This window comes from Uloborus diversus, unplaced genomic scaffold (assembly GCF_026930045.1).
Source record: "Uloborus diversus isolate 005 unplaced genomic scaffold, Udiv.v.3.1 scaffold_11, whole genome shotgun sequence".
Lineage (NCBI taxonomy): Eukaryota > Metazoa > Arthropoda > Arachnida > Araneae > Uloboridae > Uloborus > Uloborus diversus.
The window spans coordinates 2,847,333-2,870,040 of NW_026557765.1; the positions used below are offsets into that span (position 1 = coordinate 2,847,333).

A 22,708-nucleotide genomic window follows, 5' to 3' on the forward strand; every position below is an offset into this window, starting at 1 on the left:
TCCGTTGCCACAAATCCATAGCAGTTTACATTTAAATGTTTTTATTAAATTCTGTTAAAATTTTATTTTTGCCATATTTATCCAAAATAATTATGTTTGTCAAATATGGTGCATTTTTTAGATGCTTAATGTATAATAAATTGAATACTTATTGCTTACATTTTTTTAATGTGAAATATGCTATTACAAAAATTAGTGCAACTCTCTGCTTTGCGTTCGAAACCAATGGGACTAATTCAGAATACGCTCTTAATCACTGGTAAATCTCTTAAAATAAAAACAAAGTTACTAGTCGGGTGAAACGGCATTCCCGTAAAAATAGGAAAAAAGGTTTTTAGTTATAATTTAAATGCCATTATATATTTAAAATTACAAATCTTATAAAAATTACGAAAAAATTTAAAAACCAATATGCATTATTCTCAAATGTTGTTATTTTTGAGTTTGAAAGCAAACAATTCATATCTTGCTTTTCCAACAGGTGTAACGAATAATGATTTTTTTCACCCTACAATTTCTAATAAAATTAATGATGTAGAAAAATTTGAAATTGTATATGTTAACAACTTTTTTTATGAATGAAACAGGACCCTAGTTATAAAAGAAATAGATTTGATGCTGATTTCATTTTCAAATGATAAGTTGATTTTTTACAATTCTGTGTGAAACTGTCTGAATGTATAATCTGCCTGCAGTCAAAGATGGTTCAACAGTAACTGTATGTATGAATGTTGTGGTGCATGTTTTACATAAGCCATTGACCTAGAATTTTCTTTTTACCTACCTGGAAAAGTGTGGGAATTTGTTTGGCTATTTGAGTATGAAACCTGCAGGGGTAAAAGTAGTTCTATATTTTCAAAAAACAATCATGAAAAGTGTCCTATATTTCCATAGTTTGTTGTATATATTTTTAGAAGATGACCTTTGAAAAACCATTAGGTCATTTGATTCACGCTTTTTTTCAAGACTTGACAAAAGATAATTCAAGACTGCTTAAAAAAGGAGATACTTGTATATACAGTTGGCTCTCTGTTTAACGACGCTCTATTTAACGACTTTCTCTATTTAACGGCGGCTTTTCACGCTCCCAGACGGTCCCCTATAGTGTTAAAATCATTCTATTTAAGGACACTTTCTACTTAAGGACGATTTTTTGTGGTCCCATGAAAGTCGTTAAACAAAGAGCATACTGTATATTTTTAGAAGATGACCTTTGAAAAACCATTAGGTCATTTGATTCACGCTTTTTTTCAAGACTTGACAAAAGATAATTCAAGACTGCTTAAAAAAGGAGATACTTGTATATACAGTTGGCTCTCTGTTTAACGACGCTATATTTAACGACTTTCTCTATTTAACGGCGGCTTTTCACGCTCCCAGACGGTCCCCTATAGTGTTAAAATCATTCTATTTAAGGACACTTTCTACTTAAGGACGATTTTTTGTGGTCCCATGAAAGTCGTTAAACAAAGAGCATACTGTATATATTGGGATTTTAAACTTGGAAAGCCAAGGAATTTCTGTTGGCACCTGGCTGTTTAAATTTATAAGTGTGGAGTATTTTTGATAATATTTAAAAACTGTTAAGAGAAAACTTCTGTGATACATATTTCATGACAAGCGCTCCAAGCTATTGAAAAAATACCTTTTCAATGAATCGGCACTAACATCCAAATGTGGGGAAGATTCAGTAGATATAGTATAATTAAAAAAAGCCTTTTTGAAAACCTAAAAAAAAAATGAACTCTCCCTGGATTCAAAATTTGAATTTCTTGCTAAGTTATTTTGCATCATTGTGACACTATTTTTAACAGAATTTGTTATTGAAAAATAGGCTTTTCAGAAATGTAAAAAAAAAAAGTTTCATTCTGTTATTAGAAAGGAACCTTCCAAAGGTTTATCACCATCTGAAAAATACCTTAATAATACAATAATTGTAGTTAGCGTTATGTTAAATGTAAAGTCATGCAGTGTGGGACAAAAATATATATATATATTTTTTTTTTTGGATTGCAAAATTTCAACGCAATTTGTGATAATCTGTCGTCTTTCATGCGTTTTGAATTGCAAACTGCGATGCTATACCACTTACAGTGACTCCCAAAAGTGTTCGTACCCCTACGACTTTCAATGAAATAGGCCCCTATGCATTGGTTAAAATTAATATTTCGGAATAGGTATTTAATTATAATATCTATGATCTATTTTTAACAAAACTTCACAAAAATGTTTAATAAAACATTAAAACTTAATTTTTTAAAAACCAAAAAGTGCCGGAAATTTTATTTCACAAAAGTCTTTGTACACTTTGAAAAAATGCCAAAGAATTAGTAAATAATCTAACTTTTTACAAAATTATTTAGTGGAATATCATGCAGTACCAACAACAGCTTTTAAACGTCTGGGTTTTTCTGGATTTCATTGTTTTTTCTTTCTTTTTTTATGCAATTTCTCAATAAGTGTTCAGCCGCACTTCGGGTCTTGCTGTTCCTAGTTCGCTTTTCGTTTCAATGGTGTATTTTCGTAATCTAGCCACCAGATATCTCCAAATATGTTCCATTAAGTTTAAACCTGCCGATTGAAGAAATATTTCTAAGTTTGACAATTTTTGAGGCACCAAATGCAAACTTCTTATCGTTATCTTGATAATACAAAGCTGTTTCCGATTGCCAAATTTTGGGCTAATAGTTTAAAATTGTTTTTTGAAATATTTAACTGAACAGCATAATTCATTATTTCATCAAAAAATTCTAAATTTCCAAGTCCTGATGCTGTTATGCACCCTCACACAAGAACACCTTCACACTCCTATAACTGATCCAGCTAAGTTAAGATTAAATTCCTCATTTTTTCTTCTATTGACAATTATACAACAATTTAACCCAAAATATTGAATTTATTTTCATCTATAAGTACGCCCTTGTTCCAAAACGTTTCGAGCTTATTTATCATTGATTTTACGACGGAAAGCGTAAGTTTACTGTTACAAGAAAATTTCTGCGGGAAGAGGTCTCCTTTAATCCAACTAATTGGAGAACTTGGCGAACAATTTTAGGTGAAAATTAAACATAAAATGTTTCATTCAATTCTGTAGAAACTTTTTCAGCGCTCAAATGTGTATTTTTCATAATTTTTTTAACTGTAAACCTCTGATCACGCTTTGTTAACTTGGCCAGTTGTCCTTTTACTTAAATTGTTTTCGATCCGATTTTTGTCTTTAAAGCATTTTATCAAGCACTTCACTATAGAATGGTATTGATCAACTAATTTAGAGACATTTCAAACCAATTTATGGCTACTGTGAGGGAAAAAAATTAAATTTCAAATCGTGTTTGTTGTTTTCTACACATACCTGCCATTTTAAAATAATAAGCAGAATATTAGGGAATAAATAAACAAAAAATTAAAGGCAAATGACTTGACAGTGTCATTACAATGCAAAAAAAAAAAAAAAAAAAAACACATATAATTTTAATCATGAATTTATTTGAAAATAATTCAGTGTACGATGACTTTTGTGGCGTATTTTTTCTCTGTCTCATTGTATTTTGACAAATTTCAAAAATAAAATTTGGCAATATTTTGAAAAAAACTACAAGGTTTTATTCAGAATTGGAATAGGAATGGTGGGAAAAAAAATTGGACTTCATATTCGAATTCAGTTTTGCGTTATTTTGGTTTTACAAAAAAATTTCAAGGTGTACGAACACTTTTGGGAGCCACTGTATTTCCTCTGTTGATGTCATATTATTTAAATTTTGTTTAAAAATATTTTTACATGAGTAAACAGGTTTTTTTTTTTTAGTTATTCTGCCAACTTAGGAAGCTCATTCTAGATATAAGTTATAATTTTTATTTCGGTTTTTTTTACTGTATGCAGTATGATTAATTGAAATCATCGACAGTTAGTGCAGGGATAAACTAAAGAATATTTGTCCTATATTTTTCGTGGAGAATGTCCTATATGTTAGGAGTTGACCACTTCTGCTTCTGAACCTGTTTAAAGTGGGGGGGGGGGAGATCAATTGCCCACATGCCTTTGGAAAAACAATATTTTTACAAATAAGTGGGCAACTGTGTTTGTTGTTTTTCGATAAAATTTACACTGAGTACGCCCCCCCCCCCCCCTCTCAAAAGAATCTGAAGTGACGGCCCTGTTTAAAAACTTAAGCTTTTCATTCAATATACAGTCAACTCACAAAAACTCGAATCCTTATAACTCTAATAATCCTTAATCTCAAAGTTTCCGAAGGATCCCAAGTTCTTGAGAAGGCTGTGGGAACTTCTCATAACTGGAACTACAAATAGTTCGAAGGTTTAAGTTGATCCCTACTGATTAAGAGAATTGACTGTATGTATATGTTTGACATTGCCAAAATACCAGAAGGTGTCAGAAATAGAATGAATGGCATTATTTAACAGGGTTCGTACGCCCTTGAAAAACCTTGAAAAGTGCTTGAAAAAAGAAAGTTCATTTTCAAGTGCTTGAAAACCTTGAAAAAGTTTTAAAACCTTGAAAAAGTTTCTTAGTGCTTAAATTCTCTCAAAAATCAACGAATTGTGCTTAGAAGTTTTAAAAAAGTATTTCACCAATGCGATTTTCTGAACATGTGTTCAGTATGCAACATCGCGAAAAATTGCTTCCGTGTTTGGGATTTCAATCCTTTTGCATCTTGTAAATATTTTGATGTTTTTTACAACCGAAAGATATTTTGACATATGGTACCTTAGATTAGTTTATTTTTTGTTTAATTTCATTAATTAACAAAGAAATTAATTTCGAAACCATGACAACATTGAACTTACTCGGGTTTCGCGGAAAATTGCTCTTGTGTTTGAAATTTCAATCTTTTTGCATCCTGCAAATATTTAAATATTTTGGCTAATCAAATGTTAGTTTCGCATATGCTACCTTAGATTAGTATATTTTTTGTTTAATTTTAATGAAAAACAAATAAATTTATTTCATGGGAAACATGCCACGTCGAACGAACTCGGACTTTGCGAAAAATTGCTTCTCGTGTTTGAAATTTCAATCTTTTTGCATCTTGCAAATATTTAAATATATTCACTAATCGGATGTTATTTTCATATTTGCTACCGTAGATTAGCATATTTTATGTTTAATTTCAGTAAAATATAAGTTTATTTTATGGGAAACATGACAACATTAAACTTAATTCGCGAAAATTTGCTTCCCTTGTTTGAGATTTCAATCCTTTTGCATTTTGTAAATATTTTTATATTTTTGGCAATTAGTAGTTATTTTGACACTGCTACATCAGATTAGCTTATTTTATTTTTTTATTTTAATAACTAAAGAGTTAAAGAATTTATTACCTTGGTCTTGTTTAATTATTTGCTTATTTATTTTTGCAATTTTGAATGATTATCTTTACCTAATTTTTGGCCATAACAGATTTAAAAAAAAAAAAAAACTTAAATTTCAGCAGTTGAGCACCTAACAAATTAACTTAAAGTTTGTATTTTAAATATAAAGTTGATAATATATAATTTTATTTATAAGTACATCATTTTTTTATGTCTGCTAAAATAAATAAGGTGTATAACAGGGGTGGTTGTGTTATGATTATTCACTTGAAATTCGGTAGTGATCGTTTTTATGCTTTTACCTCCCTATATCTCCGATTTTCCCCTTTTCCTCAAATGTTCAAAATTACTACTTTATTACGGTTGTGGGTACTTGGAGCTTACTGAAAGAGGCTTTAATCAGCAAAGGGTAGATAGCTTAAGGAGGGTCTTTCATCTTCATTTGGATCTAATAAATTGACCAGTACCAGCCTAGCTAGGCCCAGTGCCTGTTGCTGGTTATCAACAGGCACTGGGCATGGTATTTCTATGCAGAATATTTTGACTTAATAAACTATTTTATGAATTGTATGCATAGCAAAAGTTATTGTTGTACATATGTATATTCAAGTAATAGGGGTCTTAGTTTTAAAAATTATCCCCCCCCCCCGCCCCATTTTGCTCTTTGAAACTTTCAGGTAATTTTTTATGAACTCACAAATCACAATTACACCTGAATATTATTATTATTGCCTTTCTAAATTTAAATTCTAATTTCGACAATAACCCATTTTTTCCCAAAATAAAACTACTTTTGTCATCATACATGTCAACTTCTTTTGAATCTTTTCAATTTCGAAATATGGCTCTATAAATCTGAACTTGCACATTTATTGTCTATTGCAAGTTAATCAATAAAAGCTGAATAGGCTCAAGTTTGCATTCAGAGTATTTATCACTGCTTAAGCTGCTTTTGTATATTTTGAGGTGTAGAGACTGGACTGTGGACTTTCATAAACTTTTCTTACTTCCTAATTTTTAAATTTACTCGAGGACAGTTGAAATGCCTTATTGGCTGAACAGCTAATAAATACATACAAATAATTGATTTGCATACTTAAACCACTGTATAGATATTGGAAATAAATCTTGAAACCGGGGGGGGGGGAGTGACTTCAAAAACTCCTCTCTGGCAATGCCATTGAACTATTTTAGTTTCTTCCCATAAAAGTTAAAAGCACTTATGAAAGGTTTTTTTTTAAAGTATTAATTTGCTGATTCTGGAAAATATACAAACCTCTGACTGCTGCAACCTTTGAAAAACCTCAAAATTAAACCTCTTGGTATCTGCTTCTCTTTATGATCGAACTTTTCAAACATTTTCAGAAAGACTTTCAACGCAGTAGATCTTTCATCAAAGCGTCTCTTGTTGTAGAAAAAACAATTTTGTTTTCCTATACTTTTTTGTATTATTGCCTTATTTCTATGTGTTTGTAGTAAATGAAATCTGCATACAATATTTTTAGTACAAATTTATGATATTGCCTTGAAAACAAAATTTTTTACCTGGAAAAGTACTTGAAAAGTGCTTGAATTTTTTTCTGCCTAAAGGGTATGAACCCTGTTTAATGCTATAATAAAAACACTGTTTTCTTTTTTTTATTTAAATTTGCAAGAAAAGTTACAAAATATCTACTGAAAACCTTTATTTTAGAAAAATACATTTAAAAATATAACACATAGTATACATGAAAGCAGAATACAAAAAAAAAAAAAACAATTGTTACTTGAAAGCATTCAACTAAATATCCATAATTAACTTTTGATCGAAAGAAACAAAGTTCATTTGTTAAGAAATAAAGTTCTTGAACAATGATCCACAAGAAACTGTAACAAAGAGAAATTATTAATAAATAAAATCAAGTTTAAATAGACATTAACTTTTAACACATTAGCTTTAAAACACGAGCACAAATAAATTTCTTCATTCAGTTTTGAAAGAACTAAGTATATTTTTCGCATTATTTTTTAGTGCAGCATACTCAAAAGGAGCACGATTACTGGAAAAACTTATCTGCAGTACACTTGCATATTACTTAGTGTAAACAACCTCCTTTACAAGATCCATGTTCACAGTCCTTTCTACATGAACAAACATTTTTTCAAGGTTCATTAACAACATTTACAGTTGCCTCAGCAAGAGCAACTTCCGGTTTCCTTGCAACTTTCCAACAGCACAACATCTATCATTTTCAGCACATTAGCAGCCACATTTGCCTTTGCAGGATCCATCAGCACCACGCTTGCAATCTTTTCCACAAGAGCAACTTCCTGCAGCCGTACAAGTTCCCTTGGAACAGCATTTGCAACTTTTTCCACAGGAGCAACCATCTTTGCTTTGGCAGGATCCATTTGCACAACATTTGCAATCTTTTCCACATGAGCAACTTTCTGCAGCCATGCAAGTTCCATCAGAACAACATTTACAGCTTTCTCCGCAGGAGCAGCCATCTTTGCTTTGGCAGGATCCATCAGCACAACACTTGCAATCTTTTCCACATGAGCAACTTCCTACAGCCTTGCAAGTTCCGTCAGAACAGCATTTGCAGCTTTTTCCACAGGAGCAACCATCTTTGCTTTGGCAGGATCCATCAGCACAACACTTGCAATCTTTTCCACAAGAGCAACTTCCTACAGCCTTGCAAGTTCCATCAGAACAGCATTTGCAGCTTTCTCCGCAGGAGCAGCCATCTTTGCTTTGGCAAGATCCATCAGCACAACACTTGCAATCTTTTCCACATGAGCAACTTCCTGCAGCCTTGCAGGTTCCGTCAGAACAGCATTTACAGCTTTTTCCACAGGAGCAGCCATCTTTGCTTTGGCAGGATCCATCAGCACAACACTTGCAATCTTTTCCACATGAGCAACTTTCCGCAGCCTTGCAAGTTCCATCAGAACAGCATTTGCAGCTTTCTCCGCAGGAGCAACCATCTTTGCTTTGGCAGGATCCATCAGCACAACACTTGCAATCTTTTCCACATGAGCAACTTCCTACAGCCTTGCAAGTTCCATCAGAACAGCATTTGCAGCTTTCTCCGCAGGAGCAGCCATCTTTGCTTTGGCAAGATCCATCAGCACAACACTTGCAATCTTTTCCACATGAGCAACTTCCTGCAGCCTTGCAGGTTCCATCGGAACAGCATTTACAGCTTTTTCCACAGGAGCAGCCATCTTTGCTTTGGCAGGATCCATCAGCACAACACTTGCAATCTTTTCCACATGAGCAACTTTCCGCAGCCTTGCAAGTTCCATCAGAACAGCATTTACAGCTTTCTCCGCAGGAGCAACCATCTTTGCTTTGGCAGGATCCATCCGCACAACACTTGCAATCTTTTCCACAAGAGCAACTTCCTACAGCCTTGCAAGTTCCGTTAGAACAGCATTTGCAGCTTTTTCCACAGGAGCAACCATCTTTGCTTTGGCAGGATCCATCCGCACAACACTTGCAATCTTTTCCACATGAGCAACTTCCTGCAGCCTTGCAGGTTCCGTCAGAACAGCATTTACAGCTTTTTCCACAAGAGCAACTTCCTACAGCCTTGCAAGTTCCATCAGAACAGCATTTGCAGCTTTCTCCGCAGGAGCAGCCATCTTTGCTTTGGCAGGATCCATCAGCACAACACTTGCAATCTTTTCCACATGAGCAACTTCCTGCAGCCTTGCAGGTTCCATCGGAACAGCATTTACAGCTTTCTCCGCAGGAGCAGCCATCTTTGCTTTGGCAGGATCCATCGGCACAACACTTGCAATCTTTTCCACATGAGCAACTTCCTGCTGCCTTGCAAGTTCGGTCAGCACAGCATCTGCAGTTTTCCCCACATGAGCAACTACCTTTGCTTTTGCAAGATCCTTTGGCGCAACATTTGCAACCTTCTCCACAAGAGCATTTTCCGGACTTGCAAGTTCCGTCAGCACAGCATTTGCAACTTTCTCCACAGGAGCACCCTCCTTTGCTTTTGCAGGAACCATCGGCACAGCAAGTGCAAGCTTCTCCACAGGAGCAGGTCCCTCGACTTTTACAGACATCATCGGCGCAGCAGGTGCAACTCTTTCCACATGAGCTTCTCACCGTTTTGCATCTTCCATCAGCACAACATTTGCAGGCGTCTCCACAAGAGCAAGCTCCCTTCTTTAGACAGGATCTGTCAGCGCAGCAGTTGCAGGCTTCTCCACAGGAGCAGGCTCCTTTGCTTTTACAGGAACCGTCAGCACAGCAAGTACAGGCATTGCTACAGGAGCAAGCTTCCTTGCTTATACATGATCTGTCAGCGCAGCAGTTGCAGGATTCTCCACAGGAGCAGGCTACTTTGTTTTTACAGGAACCATCAGCGCAGCAGTTACAAGCTTCTCCACAGGAACAAGTTCCTTTACTTTTACAAGAACCATCAGCGCAGCATTTACAGCTCTCTCTACAGGAGCAGGCACCTTTACTTGTACAGGAACCGTCAGTGCAGCACTTACAACTCTCTCCGCAGGAGCAGGATTTTGCCCCGAGTGCTTTATCACAACAGCTCTTGCTTTCTGTTCCACAAGCTTTCTTTTGTCTGCAGCATGGACATACTTCTTTTTGAGCCACAGCAGTAGGGTTGCAACAGTTGCAGCAATGACAATCATCTCCACAGCAGCAAGTCTTTTTAAAATCCATTTTTTTTTTTCTGAAAAGAGAAACAAGATTAAGAATTTGTAGTCAAGTGTTTAGCAAGTCACCTTCGTGTATCAATTTTAATGGAAATCTGAAGGGTATACTCTGGCATTTTAAATGTACGCAAAATCTTAACGTTCAACTAAATTTAGATTTTCATAAAAAATTTTCTCCCCTTAAACATAAGCTACTTATCGCGAAACCCTTTTATAGAAGCTTCAAGTAGCTCATATTTAGTAACTTCTATTCTTATAACCCTTTTTCAATCTCATTAGCAATCAAGTTATTATTGTTTTGAATACAATTATCGTTTATTTGTTTTCCTTTTCTTACTTTCTCGCATTAGTGATTTTTCTGTTTTGGAGAAAAATAATGCAAAATTTCTTGAAAGGAAGGAATTCCAAAAGTAGTTTTCTCTCCCCATCATTTTTCAATGTTCATTGTTTAAAAAACATATCCCTATTTTCTTTAATCATGCAGCAAAAATACTCAATATAATAGATTTTTTATGAATGTTTGTTAATTTTCACTAGGTAATTGCTGAAAACCTTTATCAGCTATAATTCCATAAGCAATTTTTCTACCATGCATTTGCATTGAACTGAGAAAATGAAAAGTAGTAGGAATCTAGGATTGGCATGTATTATACACAGGCCTGGATCTGCGTACCTGCAGTGCGGGGGAGGGGGCACGTCCTGAAGGGACTCAACGGCCCAAGGAATTGGGGGGGGGGACTAGTACTAAGGCTTATTAACGTTGCAAATAATACACTGCTGACCTCTGGGGAGGGGCCCTACAGATTTTATGGGTGAGGGGCCAAAATTATATAGCTCTGGGCCTGATCATACACATAGCCCCTGATTTTGAGCCATATTGGTAATTCTTATATGATAACGTGTGTAAATTTAAGGACTTTTGGTACAAGAAACCCCATTCTAACCTACGGTCTTGAAATTTGGTTTTGGTACCAAATTAAAGCTACCTACCACATTAGGTATCAAATTAGAGCATTCTACCTAGTCTTAATGGTTTTGGTACCAAATTAGAGCTTTCACCTCAAAACTTTTATTTCAATTTAGTTTTTTTTTTTTGTAATTATTTTTTTGCTTAAATTTTACATCATCTCAACTTTTTCTGTGCAAAAGGAAGTTAAATACTTCCAATTTTTTCAGGATATTATTGGAAGATATAAGGGTCTTGAATGTAGCAGAACTCCTAGGCTAAAATTCCATTCAAGTACGGAGGGCGCAGTATAGTGAAGTGTTTTGCTATGCTTAGAATTCCTCCTCCCCCCCCCCCCTCCCCAGCTGCTAAATGTGGTGCCGTTTTTCTTTTCTTTAAAAATAATTTTGTTGTGTATTTTAATAAAGTTTTTTTTTTTTTCTTTAAATAGGAGTGGGATTTTCCTAGCGGAAGATTTAACCACTTACGAACTTAAGAAAACTCCGCCACAGTTGGGGGGGGGGGAGGTTGTGAGCAAAGAGTAAAACCACCTTGTATGGTGGATTTTTTTTTCTTTTTTTAAGCTTTTAAATTGATGTCTTTGATCGAGTGAAACCTCAAAAAAAAAAAAAAAACAGGACTGTTTGCAAAGCTTCATAAGTCCATAATCCGCAGTTCTATGCTTACTTAAGTTCAATCTTGAAATAAATTAGTTCACTTTTTTTTTTTTTGGTGACGACCAGGCTCGTCGTTTAGGAGGACGAGAGGGTCATTCCTTTACCCCCTCCCCTTTCGGCTTTGGAAAGTTAATGTGGTATTTTCATTTAAATGGGCGTGGTTTTGCAGAGTTTTCTTTTTTTTTTCTTTTTTTGCATAATTTAGTGAGTACTATACCCTTTGCTCCCTCCCCCACCCCCCACCAAACACACGGGAAAAACTCGAAATGTCGGGTCTAGTGACAACTATGAAACTTGCCCCACTAAACCAAACTCACACCTACAATAATTAAAAGCTTTCAAAAACTGCTTTGTTTTTTACGGTTTAAAAGTGAAATAGATTGAAGAACAAAATTTTGGTTTCACAATGAAGTTCGGGCCTAAAGAGTTTTCAACACACGTTAACCCTTTTTTGATACCTCGCATAATTTAGAATTTATCATAAAAAACGGAATGAGGATTGCGGGAAATTTTAGGAACAAACATAGCACTCAAACCGGCCACGGCATACACTTTGCGTTAAGAGATATTTTTACAAGAGTAGCCTTTCGTGTGGTTTTTTTTTTTTTTTACTGCACTCAGTCCCGTTGGCAACGAATTTCAGACGCATGTCAAACAGATAAGTATGTTTGGATTGTATGTAATTTGGCAATCTGCCAAGTGAAAACGATTCCATCTGAATTAATCTAGCAGGGGAGAAGGGAAAATAACGATGGGATTTTGATGCACGCTTTTTACTTTCTTCTATATCTAATATATAGAAGAAAGTATTGGATTCGTGCAAATTTTCGAATTTCGAATTTTGACGGATTCGAACGTTTTGAGGTGTGCTGAGTCCATTTCGACCATTTTTGGAAAATGTCTGTGTGTGTGTGTGTGTATGTATGTGTGTGTGTGTGTATGTATGTATGTGTGTCACGTCTGTGTGTGACCAGTTTTTTGTGGCCGCTCTACAACAAAAACTACCCAATGAAATCGAACGAAATTTAGTACACATATGTGCCCCTATGTGAACTTGTGCCCATTAGTTTTTGGCGCGAATTCCTCCAAGGGGGGTGGAGCAATGGGACGTTTTTCGAGTTACGCGGGCTTGCTATTCCTCAGGAAGTAACTGGCGGAATCAAACAAAATTTGGTCCATATGTTGGTATTAACAGGAACAGGTGCTGATTCAATTTTGGTGTCAATAACTCAAACGGGGGTTGAGCTATAGAACGTTTTTTGTCGTCAGTTGTGACTGCTGTATCTCAAGAAATAATGAACGGAATGAAAGAAAAATTTATCGGCAAGTAGCCCTTAGTGGGTATAAGAACTGATTTTATTTTTGTGTCAACAGCTAAAAAGGAGGTAGCGCAATCACCCGTTCTTTTTTTCCATTTTGAGTGCCCTATCTCAAGAAGTAATGCTACGTTCTGGTTGAAATTTGGAATATATGTGAATCCATATGTAAACAGGCTTTGGTTCTATTTTGACGCCGATCGCTCCAAGAGGTGTTGATTTTTTTTTTTTTTTTGCGAATAAAAATAGCTTTATTAATGCAACAATAAGAAAGATAAATCGTAATAGATTGTCGTCTGCGTATTTCTCGTGATTTTAATTGTATGGAAATGATCGGAAATATTATCTCAATGATTTAAAATGTTTAACTGTTGCCATCTTATGTTTGTTAACAAATAAAATATTTGTAATTCATTCAAGCAAGGCTTTTAAAGTAACTTTCAATTTTCGCTCTTTGCTTTGCTTTTGCAATAATTCAGACATTGGGATGGTCGTCAAGTTTTTGCATGTGTAATTTTGTTTTTGTTGGGAATATTGCTTCCTCGTCAAGCATGGGGAGGGATCAGAAAAAAAAAAAAAGAAAAATATAGAAGAAAGTTTCGTGATGGCCACAACATACTAGTTTATAATGTAACTAGTGCCACATTCATTTATTGCATTCTCTAAAATAAAATAAGGGAAAACAAAAATAGTTACCATGGAAACAACAAAAAGAAAAGAAAATATTTTCATTTCGTTCAGGAACGTAAAAGCAAAATGGTAAGCTCAAAACTTTGTTGTGAATAAATAACTCAGTTAACTTTTGCTGTGAGAATATAGATCGAATATACTTTAGATTTAAAAAATGTTGCTGTGAGCAAATTTTCATTTTTACAAAACTAAGGCTAAATAATAGAGAGGCAAAAGTGCACATCGGTAGCAAATCAACTAACACCCCTATAAACTAATAAAGACGTCCATTTCCGCCTATAAACCGGATATCAGCCTTTCCATGTAATCGATGGTCAAATAGTAATCAATTTCTCTAATCAGTAATGTTGTTCTAACTAGTGCCAGTTCTAATCATTCATTGAAAGAGATTCTGTGACTACAAAATTTTATCTGGGTACTCAATTTCATTTAATCTACTGTGATAAACAAAGAATACAACACACCCTTCCTCTCACTCAGATAATAGAAATTAATCTTTTTCAATCGATTTAATTGAAATACAAGGTCACATTATTAGTAACAACGATAGTTAAAGTTAATCGACATATTGGAGATAAGACTTGCTTCTGGGGAAACTTTCAAGTTTCCTTGGCACGGGAGGCTTTGGCAAATTTTTGGCACTCCGAAAAATTTCCTTATTCTGCAAAGTTTTTTTTCTGGCGATTCGGCAAGTTTGGATACGGTATTGAAGCAGTGGCGTCGCCCGGGGGGGGGGGGAGGTCCGCCCCGAGTGTCATCCGTCTGGGGTGTGACACCCAAAGGGGAAATGCAGGTTTTTGAAAGTATGAAGCTGAAATGCATTTTTCAGACTACAATTTAAACATTTTCCATGGGGTAAACCCCTGGACCCCCCAAATTTGTTTTTTGTACAGAAACCCACTAAAATTTCGTTATTACACAAATGTAGTTGTTTCTGTAAATTTGCATAAATTTTATGTTTACATAAATTTAACTCTTTTTTTTCGTTTGTGGGTGGAGAGGGAGGACACCACAAATTACCGCCCAGGATGTCACCCATGCCAGGTACGTCATTGATTGAAGATTTGCATTTTTTGCCGGACTGTGTGCGCCACTGGGCGAAAGGAATCATTAAAAACTGCTCCGTTTTCAAATAATAAGCAATCAATTCGCGGCGGGGAGATTAGATACGATTTGAGAGCATATACCTTTATCTTGTAAACACAGCATATCTAGCCTCGTAAAAGGGTATTAGACAGTCGATAAGAAACACTCAATTCAACGACGTTTTTACAACTCGTGCTCATTTTTCCTGATGAAATATTGCTGAAATTATCGGCGAATTAATCGCCTTTTCTTGTGTCGCCGAAAACGACGTTTCCTTTGTATTTAACAAGTTTAGAATTGTATTGTTTCAAGTTGGGAGCTCCTCCCTCCTCCAGCTCTTGCACTTTTATAGAGTGTTCCGTTTTAATCTGCAAGACCTATTTTCGCAACCGTTAGTCCTAGATGCATACTTTCAATTGCAAAAGTGTTCAAAATCAGATGCAGAGTTTAGATATTGAAAGTTTGAAGCAAAAATATAAATGAGTCAAAAAATACGAAATTTAACTTTTTATACAGGTTCTAGGTCCCCTAACTTATATTTAGGGAAATAATCTCCATTGAAAAATATTACTAACACAAAAAAACTTGACATTTGTGCGGCCAAATCTCAAGAGATATTCGAGTTTTAAAATTTTAAGGGACCATGCAGAAGATAAAATTGGAACTTATCGCCCTTTCAGAGGAATGACAGGTCGTCGAAGTAAAAGAACTAAGTATTTATATTTTTCATTGCTATTCCAAAATAAATGCAAATATTATGCCATGTTACGCAAAAAACACACTAAAAAACCTCGAACAATTTGAAAAACCACACTATTTGCGCACATATAATTTTAAACCCTTGTTAGCCGTTATATATTTTCCCGCAAAAGGTGTTATTGACGGAGAATGTAAAGTGGTGTAAGTCGCAAAACGCTGCTTTTCATATCTCGGTGAATATTAGTCATGCTAATGTCAAACTTTTTATGTTGGAATTATTTTTCAATGGAGACTATTTTCCTAAATATAAGTTAGAGGACCTGGAGCCCGTATAAAAAGTTACATTTTGTATTTTTTGACTCATTTTTATTTTTGCTTCAAACTTTCAGTATCTTAACTCTGCATCTGATTTTGAACATTTTTGCAATTGGAAGTATGCATCTAGGACTAACGGTTGCGAAAATACAGGTCTTGCAGGTTAAAACGGAACACCCTGTATATATAGCAGGGATGCGCCGATTAATGGGCAGGGAAAATATTTTTAAATCTTTAAGTTAAACAAGAAACTAAGATGAATATCCTCATATAAATAACAGCCGATGATCGAGTTACACAGTGGTATGTAGCATGAAAGTGTACTGCCTAAAAAAGACAAACAATACAAAATGTGCGAAACACCGATTGAAATTAAATCTTACAGTTGACGTCTATTATAAAGAATCAAATCCGGGAACTTTTAAATAGTAAAGCAAGAAATAGTAAGAGAGAATAGTAATGGAGAAATTTTAGTATTCAAACTCATCATAATCATTAATCGGCCGATTATCAACACCCGATTAATCGGTAATCGGCCAATTAGCTTATCGGCAACAGTTCAAAAGTAAAGATTACAGTTTTAAAACACAGTAAAATGCCATTTTGAACATAGAAAATTTAACCAGTTAAAAGTATTACTAATTTTATTTACGAACTTTAAAATTTTGCATCATTGCAGTACATGCGAGGAATACCTCAAGAATTTGTTGGTCATATATATATTTTTTTTTTTGGCAATTTAATTTTTTAAGCTTTAAAAGACTTAAAAACCCCTTATAACTGCCTATTAAAAGAATGACAGATTTCCCACACCCCTTAACATTCTATGTCATGCAAAATAGCTTTTTTTCTGCATCAGATTAAGCTTGTTCCAATTTTCTCTGTTAATTATAGAACAGCAGATAAAGATTTCTAATTTGGTGAACATCCTAGGCTAAACTCAAGACACAAGCACGAAAAGTTCTTATTCTTTTCAGGTGGGAGCGGGGATTTTCATATTGTTGTAATCAGGGTTCGCCGATATAATATCAGTCAATATATATCACGATATATATCCGATATTTATTTTGAAAATATCATGATATTTTGGTATTTTCGATATTTATTTTTTCAACTACGGTATTTTGAATGGAAAATTTATATTAATCTTAGTAATATTGTTCATTTATTATGAAAAACAACCAAAAATTTACATTTACTACATTTTTATGATGTATTAATACATCATTAATGTAACAAAATAATATAATATTTCTTTTTATTTTATATTCATAAAATTATTTGTAATTTAACAGTTTTAATTCATGGTAAAAGTGCCTGATTAAATATTAAACATTGGTCCGAAAAAAAGGAGATGTCTTATGACTGTGCACCGATTAATGCATATTTTTTATTTCTGAATCATAACTGTAAAAGTAGCTAACAGAAGAAAAATGAGTAAAACAGCTAATTCTAACTTGACTCCATTAAAATTGATAAAAATGTTAAATGAAATATTATATAAATAATGAAAGAAACCTTAATTTTAAGTCTATATAGTGTGTTAACAATGTAAGAAAATAAAGAGTGATTTGTGGATGTGCATTTACTATTTTGGAGACTTTAGTTTGCTCTGCTTGAAATATCGGATATATATCAAAATATCCGATGTATATCAAAATATCGGATATTTTCGAAATTATCATGATATTTTCGAACCCTGGTTGTAATGATAATAAAGCGCTTTAACTAAATCCTATTTTTTACGTGCGGGAGGGGTAGCGGAATTTTTATTTCCTTCTAATCGTAATCCAATTCTTCCTAAGCAGACGATAGCGAGCCGAAATAAAACTGCAAAGCGATAGTGGACGGAATCCCCAAGTATAAATAAATACCTAATAATCTATTTAATTAAACCTATATCGATAGATTTGCCATTTTAGTTTGATAAATTTTGTAGATTGCACAAGCAATAAAATATTTTTACATACACCCCACATTACAGAAAAAAAAAATCCCTTCACCTAGTTTTGAGTTGAAAACAAGTATTTTTCTTTATACATATAGTTAGTACAAATCACTAGTACAATTTTTTTTAAGAGTAAAATGTTTGTTTGATTTTGTTAAAATTTAAAAAGACCTAAAAAGTGCAATTACTTGTATTTATTTTTTTAAAAATTGCTGTTTTTATGCATTTATATGCTCTAACATCAAAAAGGGGCAAAAACATGCAAAATAAAACATTTTACTAGGGGGGGAAAGGGGGTGAACATTTAATCAGTATCTTAAATGGGACCAAGATGTTCTCGACTCGACAAATTCAAGAAAAACAGTTACTTTTTAAACCTGCCAATCTTTTTACAAAATAATTATTTAAAAGTGAAATATTTTCTAGAGTTTTTAGCTACTACTAGAATGTTAGTGTTAACCAAAGCTTTCACTTGGTGAAAAATTGAAAAATATTTTTAAACATTGCTGGAACTAAGATCTAGTTTTTCGAAAACAAAATAATCGATGCATAGCTAGGTACACTTTTTTCAGAAATGAGATAAAATTTTACCTTGAAATTTTAAATGTATCTTTAAAATAGTGCAATTGATGTTGATAACCTCATTTTAATTTATTTTTACCAATTGATTTTGATTTTTTTTTTTTTTTTTTAGTTCAGAGTTGAACATTCAAAAATGTTTGAAATTTTCATCATCAAAATGGGTTTTTTACAAAAAATATTCAACAAAATTTCTTAAAACTTTTAGGTTCACTAGAAGCACGTGGGTACTATAAACAATTGTGCCGAATTTCAAACATATACTAATAGTAGATTCAGTAAATTACCGCCCAATAGCCAGGGCTAAAGCAGAAATACATGAAATACACCGCCAGCTGTCATTTCCAGCCGAGGACTGCAGTTTCCGTGTGGCTTCCTTAAGAGGTTTTCCATCTCCAGCTCAGTCACTTTCCTATGCCGGGCTGATGAGTGCTAATAAGCACGAAACTGCAGTCCTCGGCTGGAAATGACTAATACCGGGGGGGGGGCATGACCCCCCCCTCCCCCCTCCGTTATTAGAAATAGAATGAGCAGATTTGTACTTATTTATAGTTTTCTCAAAAAAATGTGTTGAGCACAAACCTTTTTCGTCACCCCCCCCCCCCCTCTCTCCAAATTTTTGAAAAGACTGGCCTGTCTATGGCTACGTTTAAGAGAATTGGTTGAGTTCTCTTACCGCCGTTTCGCACACACATTCATAGAGCATCAGCAGAGACAGTAACAAGAAAGGAAATATGACTGGTTGGTATGACGTAAATATGACGCACGCACGAAAGATGGTCGAAGGATTGCCAAGTTTGGCGGTTTATCGTTACAAATGATAAAAATTAATAACTACGATTCTTTTAGGATGGGAGTGGGCAATTAATCAGATGCTACTTGCCTGAAGGCTGTAAGTATAATCTGCACTGTATTGAAGGGTACACGGCGGTATACCGCTTATCTTTCTTGGTTTCTTTCGAAAAATAACGCATAATCTCAAAATTTTCATTGAATTTAATTTGGTGTATGTCTGTTCGGGTTGAATTTTGCAACTCAATTTTCACCCACTTCTTGCGATCGGAGTTTTTTGAAATTTTTTGTATGCGACCGTACACCTGATGACAATGCAGTATTCCATAATCAAATTAATTATTAGTTTATTCCAATTTTAATCTCACTTTGGCATAAATCTTCTAATATGAAGACGAAAAAATGCTTGCAGAAATTAAAATTGAAGCCCCTGATTTCCAAGCATCAGATAAAATTTGTTCCAGTGTCCCAAGGTAATTAGAACGTGAATTATAACTGTTTTTAACTCAACATAACTGTAACAATCATCAACTATAACAGTTAATCATGCAATGATTAAATTCGTTTCTAATGATTAATTCCTGACAAAATACCGTTATGGCTACAACATTGTCCCACTGGAACATAAAGAAATGCAATCCACCATATTAAATTTTTTAATTGCAATACTCAGGGCTTAATTTGCAAGGGAGCTCGGCCCTCCTGTCATCCTTTTTCCTTTTCCAATAAATTTTAAGGTAATATAAAGACTATAAAATCAGACGATTAGCATTGAGTATAAGTTCTAAAAATCATAGAACGCCTGAACTGATTTTTTTTTTTTTGGAAATTACTCTTGGCTATACTTGATGTAAAATATGAATTTCATTACTCAGTAAACAGGATTATAAATGCCACAAATGCAAAAGTCAATTCTAGATGACACTTGTTAGATTTTTCAATTACTGAATGTTTTGACGAAGAGATATACACAGTAAAGTATCGTTTATGCGTCTTTTTCAAAGAACTCACCCGAAACGACATACGATCAAAAGTGTCAAATCACTTTGATTTTTTTTTTTTTTTTTTTTTTTTTTCAAGTTTAACCATACTAGTGCAAATATAATAGCTCCAAGGTTCTAATAAAGGTTTCTCTGTAACTAATATTAATTCATCGTGTAAAAATTTTATACAAGGACATTAACTGAGTTGTTAAGTAAAAGTTTTATGTGAAACTAGTGGTACCCGCACGGTTTTGCCCGTAGTTGAAAATTAAAAAGTCATTCAGTTTGCCTGTATGTTTACAAATAATGGATGACGAATTTCTCGCCAATTGGCTATGTTCATTCACTCTCCCATTCCACGTCATGATAATTTCGTAATTTACTCGTTCAGCTTTTGATAATTTTGCTCCGGAAAATGTTCTTAAAATTGAAATAGAAAAAGAACAAAATAGAATTTTCGAAAAATCGCTTCGAGGTGCACACCCCCATGCTACAAACTAACATTGTGCCAAATGTCATGAAATTCGGCCGAACGGTCTAGGCGCTATGCGCTTCAACGAGATCCAGACATAGTCCAGACAGAGAGACTTTGAGCTTTATTATTAGTAAAGATAAATCATACCTTTGTTGTACATCGTAAATACTTATTATACCTTGCATATCTATATTTATTTGGTTAAAAATTGTTTTATAGCTGTCTGACACGCTGATTGCCTTCGTACAATGATTTTAGCATTATGAATTGAATAAAGTTCAAGAAAAAAATTTCACTTATGCTTTAACAAATGAAAAAAGTCCCTCCCCCACCCCTTTATTTGTCCTTCCCATATCTACCTTGGATATGCAAAAGATAGTTCGGAATTGAACTAAAAATTCAATTTACTTTTAGAGGCGGCAAATTGCGCAATTTAAAAATATTAATATCTATTTCAGCGCCAAAAGATGCACCGCTTTAATATTAATAAAAATATAATTTAAAGTGTGTACCAGTGCTTGGATATGCAAAACCCAGTTTGGAATTATTATCAATATTATTATTCCATGGGGGGTAGCACTTGCCTATTGCCTAGGGTGGCGGAACTACTAGAGCCGGCCCTGAAAAGACGTGTAAACGAGAGACGTACAAGCGAGGTTTCACTGTACTAGTCTAGTTTACAAAGTTAGGGTGTTTAATAAATCCAGCGAAAATATCGAACAGGAAAAGTGTTCGTGGACTAGGAATACAAACAAAACTAACTTACCAGAAAAATTCTCGGTAACGATGGCAATTCTCAAGGTTGGCTGATCAACTGGTGAATCTTCAAGTGCGATTATTGCCATTCCAAAATCCCGCCATCCTTATATCCACCCCTTGGACACTGCTTGCAAAAGAATTCGGGAGTCGTGTGCAAATGGTGCAAGCCCACCTGCGGAATTCGTGAGCAAAATTGCACTCGGGACACATCTTCCGCCAATCGTGTTGATTTTGCACGCGACATTTTTTTCGAGATTAACCAATCCCGAACGAGCACTTGACGCGAAGAGAGCCGAGCGCAAACCGAAACCTTCTTCCCGAAACCCCGTGCAATCCGGATGACGCAATGCAGATAATGGAGAACCGGAAATTTCTAGAATGACAAGGAAATAAGAGTTTTGGCGCCTTTCCAGCAGTAGCGTTCTTCCTTTTTTTTTTCGCCAAATGGGAAGACAAATTACCACGTTACTTAATCAAAAAAGACTAAAAATTAACTATTTAGGGGGGGGGGTTCCAGAACCATAAGATAAAAATCGTACACACAGTAAACCCCACATTATGACATTAGATGACTCCGTATCTCTCACGGAATGCAAATTATTTCAAACATAAGTGTTATAAAGTATTTTCTGAAAACAAAATGTATCGTTCCTTTGTAAAAAGGAATGTGACAAAAAATGGGCAAATAATATCAAACCCCATATTTCAGACAATAAGACAGTTCTATATCAGTAAATTCCAACTATTAATGATTTTAGTAGTAACTTTTACACTAAACAAGTTTTTTCAATAGATTAATGTATGGAAGTAAGTAAAACAAAACGGAGAAGTCTATTACAACAATTTGTACTTTCTTCTATATCTAATATATAGAAGAGAGTATTGGATTCGTGCAAAATTTCGAATTTTGACGGATTCGAACGTTTTGAGGTGTGCCGAGTCCATTTCTACCATTTTTACTTTCTTCTATATCTAATATATAGAAGAAAGTATTGGATTCGTGCAAATTTTCGAATTTCGAACGTTTTGAGGTGTGCTGAGTCCATTTCGACTATTTTCGGAAAATGTCTGTCTGTGTGTGTGTGTGTCACGTCTGTGTGTGACCAGTTTTTTGTGGCCGCTCTACAGCAAAAACTACCGCATGAAATTGAACGAAATTTGGTACACATATGTGCCCCTATGTGAACTTGTGCCCATTGGGTTTTGGCGCGAATTCCTCCAAGGGGGGTGGAGCAATGGGACGTTTTTTGAGTTACGCGTGCTTGCTATTCCTCAGGAAGTAACTGGCGGAATCAAACAAAATTTGGTCCATATGTTGCCCCTAACAGGAGCAGGTGCTGATTCAATTTTGGTGTCAATAGCTCAAACGGGGGTTGAGTTATAGAACGTTTTTTGTCGTCAATTGTGACTGCTGTATCTCAAGAAATAACGAACG

At 34.6% G+C, this 22,708-nt stretch overlaps 2 protein-coding genes across 2 annotated transcripts; both read right to left on the minus strand.

The window, feature by feature from the left end:
* Positions 1-7,503: 7,503 nt before the first annotated feature.
* On the minus strand, positions 7,504-8,661 carry LOC129232158 (neurofilament heavy polypeptide-like). Its single transcript, XM_054866399.1, has 4 exons — positions 8,389-8,661; positions 8,029-8,340; positions 7,909-7,980; positions 7,504-7,860 (listed from the first exon to the last, which is right to left on the minus strand). The coding sequence occupies exons 1-4, from the start codon at positions 8,659-8,661 to the stop codon at positions 7,504-7,506; spliced, it is 1,014 nt and encodes a 337-aa protein (XP_054722374.1).
* Positions 8,662-8,894: 233 nt separating this feature from the next.
* Positions 8,895-9,396, minus strand: LOC129232159 (uncharacterized). Its single transcript, XM_054866400.1, has one exon. It carries the CDS (start codon positions 9,394-9,396, stop codon positions 8,902-8,904), a length of 495 nt encoding a protein of 164 aa, XP_054722375.1. The 3' UTR covers positions 8,895-8,901.
* Positions 9,397-22,708: the final 13,312 nt, after the last annotated feature.